We start from the raw sequence: 11,434 nt of genomic DNA, 5'->3' as shown, positions 1-11,434 counted from the left end.
TTTGCTTAGTTTAGCTTGTTCTAAGTAGGTGCTTTAGACCACTGAGCCATCTCACCAGCCCTGGAACAGGACTTCTAAAAGGCAATTATGTCTGGAAGACTGTGTGCAAGCCATTTTTGCTGGCTACAAGCAGGGCCTCTGGAACCAGAGGGAACACACAGCTCTTCTTAAAAATGAAGGTGTTTATGCCCAGGGATGAAACTGAATTCTACTTGGGCAAGACATGTACTTTTGTGTACAAAGTGAAAAACAACACAGTGACTGCAGGGGGCAAACCAAACAAAACCAGAGTGATCTGGGGAAAAGCAACTCGGGCCCATGGAAACAGCGGCAGGGATCATGCCAAGTTCTGAAACAATTTTTGGCCTGCTAAGGCTGTTGGACACTGAATCCATGTGATGCTGTACCCTCAAGAATTTAAACTAGGGCCGGGGAGATAGCTTAGCAGAACAAGCGCTTGCCCGGCAAGTGCAAGGGTCTGAGTTCCGGGAAAAAAAAAAAACCAAACAAAAACTTAAACTAATGAAAAATAAAAGTGCATTTGTGCTCTTGTAGTTAAAAAAAAATAAGGTTGTAACAGAAACTATGTAGCTAATAGTAACACTCAGAAGAATAGAGCAAAAATGAGAATGAGAAAAAGTATTCTATTGTTCTTCAGGAAGGACAAACAGAGCGTGAGTATGTACAAGGGGTCCATGAAAGTAATCACAAGGGAGAAATGGAAAATAAGAACAGTAGCTGTCACCCACCAAGGGCTACTGCTATTGCCAAGAGACAATGTGCAAACTTGGGTGCTCTGTGTAACTTCCAGAGGCGATGACTCCACAGCTGTTCATGCTTGAAAACACTGTGATTCCAATCTCAGGATTGCACAGCCAAAACTCAAGTGAGGCTGCATGAACCAGGGTCCTGGGCTGAGGAGTCCCTGCCTGCACCCTTCCTGCCAGTCTAGGAGCTCGGCTCAGTAGACTCAGGCCAAGCTGGCAGGAGATGATGTGCGCTTACCTTCCTCACACTAGGGAGCACGTAGGGCTTTCCGTTGTCGTCGCGGTAGGCACCAACGCCCAGGTTCATCTTTTTGCTGTTGGTGTCTCTCTTGTAGGCTTCAGTGACTCCCAGGATGGGATCTGGAGGCCCCATTTCCACATGGGTCCACCAGGAGCTGCAATGAGAAACATCTTACCTCAGTCATATTGCTGGACCCCACGGTCAGAGATGTTTCTATTTGGCCAAGGTTCAGGTGGACAAATGCTTTGTGTTACAGACTCGGTATAGAAATAGGCACTAATGATCCAGTGACACAAAACTTCAAAGCACCTTGCAGAGGAGCAGAGAGGAATAATTTCCACACAGATGCCATGAGACACGGAGGGGGCACACAAATCACTCTGGGGAGGACAGGCTGTTCACACAGACTTCATGTAGTTTTTTATTTTTTGTTTTTGGTGCCGAGGACTGAACCCAGGGCTTCCAGCTTGCTAGGCAAGCATTTTACCACTGAGCCAAATCCCCAGCCCCCATGTAGTTGTTTTGAGATAGGTCTTACTATGTAGTCCAGGCCAACCTCAAATTCACTATTTAGCCCAGACTGGCTTTGAACTTTTGGTCCTCTTGTCTCAGTTTTCTGAATGCTAGCTTTCTGGGGAAGCTTTTAAAGGAGTCTAAACTTGACCTGAATTCCCAGAGAATAGTTCAAGGGACTTCTGGGAAGATGGTGGGCATTGTAAGCAGCAGAGACAGAGCATCTCTGAGAGCTGCCATCCAAATACGGGAATATAGTAACTTGAGGAAGAGGAAGGAAGTGGGTCCCCAAGATTCAGTGAGGATCTGGAGCGAGAACTGAGCCCAGAGTGAGAGCAAAGAGCAAAACTTGAATGGAGGAGGTAGCAGGCAGCGCCTTCTCAAGTTGGGAGTCACTGTATGGGAGGAGTGGTTCAAATCTATGGACACGTGATGAGTGCCGCCACACCAAAGGCCTCCACAGAGAGACAGCCACGGAAGGGAACAGTGGATGTAGAGGACGGCACCACTGGTGGTGAGTGCTGTGGAATTTGACATCCTTCAGGAGAGGGCAATGGACTGGGAGCCCCCGAGCTCAGAACTGTGACAGAGCAGGGAGGGGTAAAGGAGGAGGGGAGATTCAAGAAGTAAGGGCATGGAGAATATTATCTGACCTCTTAAGGAGCTTGGATTTTATTCCACTCCCAACTTGTTAAGAGCATACATAATTTTGAAAGCTTATTAAACACTTGGGTTTCAGGACCCATTTTGGATGTAGTGACACATGAGCATTATTAAAACTTTTCTTTGGTGGGGAAGGTGATTAGGTGAGGCGCTGATGACACAAACAGACCTGCATTCTTTAGGGCCCACCTGGTCATAAAGTGAGGTACTGAATGCTGAGTGGTAAGGTGTGTATCAGAGGGTCACTGAAGAAGCTGGGGTGCTACCCAACAAGACAAAGAGATGAGGACATGAACAAGGGCAGGAGCAAGTAGGAGAGAGGGAGGGAGTTGCTAGGTTTTTAGGAATTAAAAACTGACAGGAAGAGCTGGTTTTAACATCGTTTTCATTATTACTCAATGGGTTAAAATGTTGAAAGTGTTCATGGCTTTTAGGAGGCTGTAAATAGGAGGATCACTATGAGTTCGATTTAGTAGTGAGACGCTGAACACCCTCTAGATGCTTCCCTCCCTACAGTAAAAAAAAAGTGTTCCTGATTTTACCTAAAAACAAAATAAAACAAGGCTAAAAACTATCCTATAACAGTAAACTTTGTTTTTTGAGACAAGATCTGGTTATATGTTCCAGGCTGTCTGAGCTTGCTATGTAGCCCAGCCTGGCCTCGAACACATAGCCATTCCCCTATTCAGCCTCCTGAGTGCTGGGATTCCAGGCATGTACCTCCATGCCCAGCGTCACGGAGGCTGTCCCACAATGCCCAGCTAGAGTCAGCTGTCTAGGCATTGCTGAGAAAGTGTACCTCCCCTTCCCTGGGCTCCCACAATGAATCCCAGCTTGCAAAAATATTGATCAGTGGTGCTGGGAATTGAACCGAGAGTACTAAACTACATTCCTTAAACCTTTTTTAAAACTTGTTTTATTTTATTATTTTTTTTGGCGGAACTGGGGATTGAACTCAGGCCCTTGCGCTTGCCAGGGAAGTGCTTATTCTTCTGAGCCATCTCCCAGGCCCTTGTTTTATTTTTTTAAAGAGAATACAAAATGGTAAAAAAAACCCAAAACACCAAACATTAGAAATGATACAGAATTTCACTAATCAAAATAATAGGAATTTGACAATGGTTGAAGTTAATTATATTGAAGTTAATAATATTAACTTCAAATTAGTTGTTTAGATTACCAGACATAAACATTCGAAGTTGGGGGGGAAAAAACAGAAATAATTTAAGCAGCATTTGCTCCTTTCAACAGACCAGCAGAAATCAGGGGTATGATTATTCAAGTTACACTGTATATATACATAAATATATTTTTCCCTTCTTTCATCTTTTCCTCATCCCAGTTTTTCCTTCCCATTGAACACATTCTTTCCCTTTCACAGTACCTATTGTACCTTTTCAGATTTTATTTACTCTTTCAGGTTCTTACACAAGCAAGACAGTATGATGTTTGCACATGCAGGTCTGATTTATTTCATTTACCAGTATGGTCTTTAGTTGCATCCTTTTACCTATAAAAGTCTTGAGTTTATCTTTCTTTATAGTTGAGTAATAACACTCCATTGTGTAAAAATACCACAGCTTTTTTATCCATTCCTCAGCTGATGGGCATTTAGGCTGTTTCTAAGATTTAGCAATGGCAAATTGCGCTGCTATAAACATGGGAGCACATAAATCACTATGGTATGATTTTTTTTCAGTTCATTTGGAAAACTCCCCAGGACGGGAATAGTTGAGTTGACCAGGACCTCCAATCCTAGCTTTCGGGAATCTCCGCACTGCCTTCCACGGTGGCTGTGCCAGTCTACTCTCCCACCAACAGCGGAGAAGGGCTCCTTTTTCCCACAGCTCCTCCAGCGTTTGTTATGGGCTGACTTCTTGATAGCCATTCTTTCTGGGATGAGATGGAATCTCAGCCCTCAACCCTTTTTGAGGCAAGGTCTTCTTCAGGGTGACCTTGAATTTGTGATTTTCTTGCCTTAAGCTCCTGAGTAGCTGGGATTACAGATGTGTACCCCTGTGTTCCCGAGTTTGGTTTTATGCTTTAACTATGTAGTGATTTCTGTAGAATGGTAGAGATCTATCCTATGTTGGCTGAGAAATGACACAGAATTTGGCTTAAGTGTTCTTATTTGCTTGTCCTTAAGCAGTGCTTAAATCAGCTGACAGTTTTTTTTTTTTTTTTTTTAAATTTACTCAGTACAGGGGATACAGGGTCTATAGGTCTCACTACAGACTCATAGTGATCCGCCTGTGTTCAGCCTCCCAAGTGCTGGGATTACAGGCGTGCGCCACCACACCCAGTCTTGATCACTGTCTCAGTGTGCCCCATGGGTGGGACTGGCACATACCGGGGATTGAAACCAGCTTCTGTGCTCTGCAGAAGCAGGTGCTTTACTTTGCTGAGCTATCAGGCTGACCCTCAGTTGAAGCTTTTGTAGCTTAATTTTTTTTTTTTTATCTTTTCTTACTCTGGACCTATGGCTGCAGGCATGACTCTGAAGAGTTATAACCTCAACCTCACTGTGTCAGCAATTTGGAAAGGCTTTCAAAGACCCTCTGAGTGCTGTCTGTGAAATGCTTTCTGTCTCTAAAGGACACTGATAAATATGATAATAAAAAATCTCAAATAAGAGGTTTGTGTTATAAACATGAAGTACTTACAGCAACTGAATATTCTTAAATTTCCCAGGAAATGGAAAACCAAGTTTCTAGTACTGTCAAGGTACACTTTTTTTTTTTGTATTTTAATACAGGGTCTACAGGGTCTCACTAAGTAGATTGGACTCGTAGTGATCCTCCTGTGTTCAGCCTCCCAAGTGCTGGGATTATAAACACATGCCACCACTCCCAGTCTCAATCCCATCTCAGTGTGCACTGGGGGTGAGGGTGGCACAGCACGCAGGGGATTGAACCCCGGCTGCTGTGTCTGACTAAGCAGGTGCTTTAGTCTGCTAAGCTCCTTCCTTTCTTTCTTTTCAATGTATGGTACAGGGTCTCACTATGCAGCTCTGATTTGTAGTGATCCTCCTGTTTTCAGCTTCCCAGTGCTGGGATTACAGGTGTTCGCCACCACGCTGGTCTCAGTGGCCAGTGCAACCTGAGGTGGGGCTGGTGTGACATGCGGGATCGGGCAGCAAACCCCGGTCCCTGCACTTGCCTAAGCAGATGCTTTATCTGCTGAGCTATCTCACCAGTCCTTCAATATGTACTCTTAAAAAAATTTGGGGGCTACTTTGCCAACCAGAATCAGTTTAGGAAAAATAAACCTATAGAGTAAAATGTATGCTACATTATACTTAACACAAATAAATAAAAGGACAGCTGTTCTTATTAAATCAAAATTAAATAAGTCTCATTTTCTGGTCTGCCTTTATTTATGTGAACATGAGTGAATTCCTAAAATGTTTGAGTTAAGAAAAATACAGTTAAATTATAATACATGTTTTAATTGAATTATTCTGATAAGCTTTTAATCTTTTATTTGGTACAGGGTCTCACTAGCAACTTGGTAGTGATCCTCCTTTCTCCACTCCCTAGTGCTAGGATTACAGGTGTGTGCCACCACGTTCGGTTTTGGGGCTGACGTGGTGTGTGGTACCAGGGATTGAGCCTGGGTCTTGGTACTTGCCAGGCAGGCACTTAGACCGCTGAGCTGTCTCCCCAGCCCCCAAACTTAATTTTAACATTAACTATACATTTTTACTCTTTCAGTAATATATATATTTTTGGAACAAGTTCAGATTTATGGGAAATGGAGGAGTACAGAGTTCTATCCACCCGTTTCCTGCCTCCTACTGTTGCCACTGTACATTACGTGATACATTTGCTACATTAAGGAACCCACAGTGATACACTAAGTCTACTAATTATTCAGATTTTCCTAGTTTCTGTGTGTGCGTGGTTCCTGCACTCCTTCTGCTATTCCACTGCGCTTAACAACTGGCCATGACAGTTTCAGAGAATACTGGGGAGGGATGTTGGGTGTTCCTCTACTGCAATTTGAGTTTTCTCCACAATTAGACTGTGGTTATGATTTTATTCTGGAGAACAGGAATTGTATTTTATAACAAGTCATCCTGAAGCAATTTTTAAGACCTTTTAGTAACTTAACCTTAGATTTAATATAAAGAACTAACAAATGAATTAATCACTGGCTGTCTAATTTCTAACTAAGACTATATATATATATATATGTATATTTATTATTATTATTATTTTTTTTTTGGTGGAACCGGGGATTGAACTCAGGCCCTTGCGTTTGCCAGGGAAGCACTTATTCCACTGAGCCATCTCCCTGGCTCCACTAAGACAATATAGACATACTGATTATTAAGCACAATTTAAAGTTTACATATTTTGCTTATTCTCACTTGCCCTAGGGGGCTACAGCTTTGAGTTACAACCAACATGTCTTTTGTTGCAATGTGTGAAAGTTGTGCTCTTTGTTAATCTGTATGTCTGACATCATCGCCTCCCTACTCAGTTTTCCTTGTGAGAAAGAATTTACTTCGGGCCAAGTGTGATGGCCCATGCTTGTAATTCTAGCACTTCAGGAAGCAGAAGCAAAAGGATCACAAGTTGAAGCCTACCCTAGGCAATTTAGCAACATTTTGCCTGAAAATAAAAGGTACAAAAAAGGGGTTGGGGTCAAAGGCAGAGCCTAGTGTGAGGCTCTAGGTTCCACCCCCAGTACTGTAAAAAGAAGTGTGGAAACTGCTACTTTAAGAGGACCCTATTCATTTTCCTGGAGAAACAAAGTTTTTATTTTATTTTAACAAAGTTGTTTGTTTGCTGTACTGGGGGCTGAAACTCAGTGTCTACACCAGGTTACATCCCAGCCCCTTTTTAGTTGGTAAGACAGGCTCTTAGCTAAGCTGCATATTCTGGGTTAGATTCTCATGATTTTTCCGCCTCAGACTCCAGGAAAGCCAGGATTACAGGTGTGCACCACTGTGTGAGAGCTTAAACTGGAAATGCCTCAAAGAGCTTTTATTCATGTGGGGTGTAAGTAGTGACATTTATTGTCCTGAAATTAAAACTAGAAATTTACTGTTCATTGGTTCATTTGAAAAAGCAATGATGGGAACACCACATGTTAACAGAAATAACGTATGATATAGAAATGGCTTTCACCTTGTAGACCTCCTGAGACAACTATTACCCTCCAGTGTTTGCTATAAATATAAAAGAATATGGGGGCCTGCCCCTTAGCTCAGTTCTTTTTTTTTATTTTCCCATAATTTTATTGATAAACAAACAGCAATGAGACAGTTTCAAATCAAATTGATAGGACAGTTTCAATAATTAACACATGCATACCTTCTTCCTAGTGGTTAATTGCTGTACAAGATGTGGATATGATATCTTAACACCATTAGAACAAATCACTGTATTCATTAAGAGAATGTAACTATACATCTATCTTAACCACTTTGAATACACAGATACAAAATGGACATTCATCTGTTTCCCCTTTTTTGGTTACATTCCATTATTTGAATATTACAGGTGTGTAAACTCAGCAAAATATTCCAAAAGAGCCCAGTAGCCCATAATAGTATTCAGTCTTCCGCTTGACTGGCAATGTCAGAAATTGTTGACATGAGTCCCCTACAGTTCAACATAACAGCATAGCTTTACTTCTTATATTTCGTTTTTATACTTTTCTGCTGGATGGTTAAGACCAAGGTAAAGCAGGACCTATGCAACAAGAGTTGTAAATTTGGGTCTGATAAGGTCAGTGAAAACCCCTCAGGATTTATCCTGAGATCTTTATTTTTATTTTTTTTTTAAATTTTATTTATTTATTTATTGTGTGTGTGTGGCCAGCTCAGCCCACCAGGGGGCGGTGCTGGCTGGCATGTGGTGCTGGGGGATTGAACCGTGGTCCCTGTGCTTTAGCTAAGCTTGTTCTAAGTAGGTGCTTTAGACCACTGAGCCATCTCACCAGCCCTATCCTGAGATCTTTAGCTCAGTTCTTTAAGTGGCTGCTTCAACTAAGCAGTCAGGCTCACGCTGCTGTGGTTTGATCCCCACAACTCCAGCCAAACCTGCCCTGAAGGCATTCGGAGCAAAAAAGAATATATGAGGACAAACTCTGTGTGTGTGTGTGTGTGTGTGTGTGTGTGTGTGTGTGTGGTTTTGTAGCTTTATTTGCTAACCAGTGGCATTGAGTCTCATCAATTTGGAAAGTGATTTGTCTTTCTTTGTGCTTTAATGATATCTGATAATCAGCGGTTAGTTCTCTTCCATAGTGACTATCTGTAGATTTTTGAAGTGGTTAAGTTGTGACTGGCACATAGCTAACAAAGTAAAGAGCTTGTCTGGGGATTCTTCCTCTTCATTATATTTTCTGGACAACTGTACACAGGCATGGTATGGGGCATCCCTCATGCCTTTGGTACAGGCAGCTTTGTAGAGTTTTCTTTTAGTAAATAACCCTCTGGCAGGATGAATGCATTGTGTTAGTCTGAATTTTTACCTTACGCTTTACTACTGTTTTGGGAAAATGATTAGATTATTTAATCCCTTTTCTTGAGAGGAAGCAATAAAGAAGCCTTTTATATAGTGTCATATTTGCCTTTAAGATCTTCTAAATCAGTCATTAAAAACTTGCTGTGTACTAATATGTGCTAAGAGTTGGGAATACTGAGTTAAAGTAGAAACCCTAGTTTGGTGTTTTGTGGTATATAGCTATAACCCTAGCACTCTGGGAGGCCAAGGCAGGAAGATCACAAGTTCAAGTTCAGCCTGGAAAACTAAGTGAGACCCTCTCTCAACAATAAAAAATAAAGGTCTGGGGAGTAGCTGAGTGCAAAGGCCCTGGGTTCAATATCCAACACCAATAATAATAGTAGTGGTAGTAATAAAACAAAAGAAGCCCTCCATAATCTCTTACCACTGGTCCAGTGGGGACCAGCAGGGAGCTACAAACAATGTAGACTGAGGTGGAGTGAGGGAGATAATGTTCAGTGATAAAGATGGTCACAGGGCAAAGAAGACAGTTTATACGGTCCCTGAGGAAAGGATCAAGTGTGCACCAAAGGAATACGGGGTTAGGAGGACTGCCAGGAAGAGGTGACTCAGGCGCCGAGTGCCAGGGATGAAAGGCAGGCAGAGGCAGAGGCTGAAGAAGGCAAAGGGTGTGAAAGAGTTAGGTGCTGCCGCAGGAGAAAAGTGGAAGCTAAGGAAGCAAGGTTCCAAATTACTCAGGTGAAATGGTTAAGTTCTCCTAGTAATCATTCATCTAATCTCTCCCAGTCCAGTGTCTCAGCAGGGCATAGCCAAGTTCTTGCTGCTCACTGTGCTGCGACGCTTGTGAATTATTCACTAGAATTTCTTCCCCAGCAATAGTCGTCATGTTGAACTCGTGCCAGTGAGCCCTCATCCGCCAAGGGAAGGAAGCTGGCAGAAGGGCAGCGGGGAGCCTGGAAAACTAGGTGAGACCCTGTCCCAGGCGCAAGCCTCTGTCTCAAAAGCTGTAACTGGTGTGCACGGTTATTCTCTGTTCTTTGAGAGCAATGGGCCTGTTTCTTGGATTTTCCAGACGCATCCTCCTAAATGCATACATCCCAGCAGCAAGCAGCTCAGTCACCTCTCACCACAGGCAAGTGAAGTGACTGACTCTTCGCAGTCTGTAACACAGGGCACAAGGGTACCCGCCTCCCACTGCTGGCAGAAGGATGGAGAAAATCACAACAGAGCTTGGCACAGAGCGAATGCTTGGTGTCAGTAGGCATCACTGTTACCAGAGCACAGCTGCATTTTTATGTGTGCCACTAGCCTGGAGCCTGGTGAGTATGTGAGCCATTTGAGAAGCTTGTGGTCACAGGACTCTATGATCAGTGCAGGGCTTTTCTGCCTTTTAGTTAGCACTACTCAGGTCCCCTCCCCCCCATACAGTCTCAGCCTTCTCATCCCCCCTCAATAGCTCTAATAGGGCTTGAGACCCCAACCCCTTCTGACTGGTGCTGTAGGCTGGTTGCTTCCAGCATCTGAGCAATAGTCAGAAACACAGACACCTCAACATGACTTTGAAAGTGACGGAAGCTCTGGTTAGTTCTTACCCTTAATACAGAGAGTGAAAACATGTAGCCACCTGCCTGTCTGCATCACTGTCATTATTAACTGCTGAGTGGAAGGAACCGTTTATTAACCATTATTAACCGTTGAGTGTCAAGGACACAGTTGATTATAAAAGGGAAAACTTCTAGAAAGCAATTTTCAGTTTTCAAAAGATGCTCTGCTTTTAAGACCCCTACTGGTGATACACTACCTCTAACTATAGGTACAGAAGGCACCAATTCTCATCATATAGTATGAAGATCAGTTATCTGTTAAAGTTTTTTTTAAAGAAATGTTTCGTATGTTTTCTCATAAGCCATAGCTTTTGAGTTTTCTAGTGTATCTATTAAGAATGCTGAAAGCAATTTCAAAATATTGAATTTTAAGCAACCAAATAAAGGAGCTAGCGCCAGCCAGATAGCTCAGCAAACTAAAGCTCCTGCTTAGGCAGAGCTCAGGGACCAGGGTTTGATCCCCGAAATGCTGTGCTGGCCCCCTCCCTGGAGCGCACTGAGACAGCAACTGAGACTGGGCACGGTTGTGCGCACCTATAATCCCAGCACTGGGGAGGCTGAAAACAGGAGCACCAGGACGAGTCTGATGTGTGTAGTGAGACCCAGTAGACCCTGTACCAAATAAAAGAGCTGTGAAACTCAATTTGAGTAGCTCAGTGTTAGAATCATGTTCCAGGGCCTGCATATCCTTCATTACTCCACTCCTTAAAATGTTAAAGACAGTACAAGTTGAAAGAATTCTGGTGTTTTTAAAGGAACTGCAATAGATGAAGAGCTGTAGGGACAAAACGGATGTAGATAACTACGATGCAGATAACCTATGGCCTACAAAGTGATTCCTATTAATGTCCTTTGGACATGAGCACAAAGCCTCAAACATTGAGCAATATTGACCAGCGAACCCAAAGATGTTAGGTACAAAGTATTCAGACGAATGCGCTCAGTTCAAATACCTTGCATCTCCGGGGGTTGCAGGCCTAGATACTGCTCCACAGCTTAAAAATGCTTTCCCTCGTATTCGTTATTTTTTATTAACAAAAATCCTCACAGAATTTCAAAAGAAGATAACAGGAAGATAACAATTTGTATTGTTATCTTTAACTTATTTACTCTGAGTACAAGATGCTGGCATTTGTGTCTCAACAGTATTAGCACAAACTTTTCTCTTCA

The 11,434-nt window shown here is 42.7% G+C and overlaps 1 protein-coding gene across 1 annotated transcript in view; it reads right to left on the bottom strand.

The window, feature by feature from the left end:
* Got2 (glutamic-oxaloacetic transaminase 2) overlaps nucleotides 1-11,434 on the bottom strand; it is a 17,768-nt gene that overhangs the window by 2,407 nt on the left and 3,927 nt on the right. Inside the window, exon 2 of the mRNA XM_023709347.1 lies at nucleotides 1,006-1,162. Within this exon, the coding sequence (XP_023565115.1) occupies nucleotides 1,006-1,162 (157 nt within the window). The remainder of the gene's footprint in view (nucleotides 1-1,005; nucleotides 1,163-11,434) is intronic.

This window comes from Octodon degus, unplaced genomic scaffold (genome assembly GCF_000260255.1).
Source record: "Octodon degus isolate 3935 unplaced genomic scaffold, OctDeg1.0 scaffold00011, whole genome shotgun sequence".
Lineage (NCBI taxonomy): Eukaryota > Metazoa > Chordata > Mammalia > Rodentia > Octodontidae > Octodon > Octodon degus.
The sequence above is the reverse complement of the archived record's forward strand: the minus strand, read 5'-3'. Positions and strand labels throughout refer to the sequence as shown.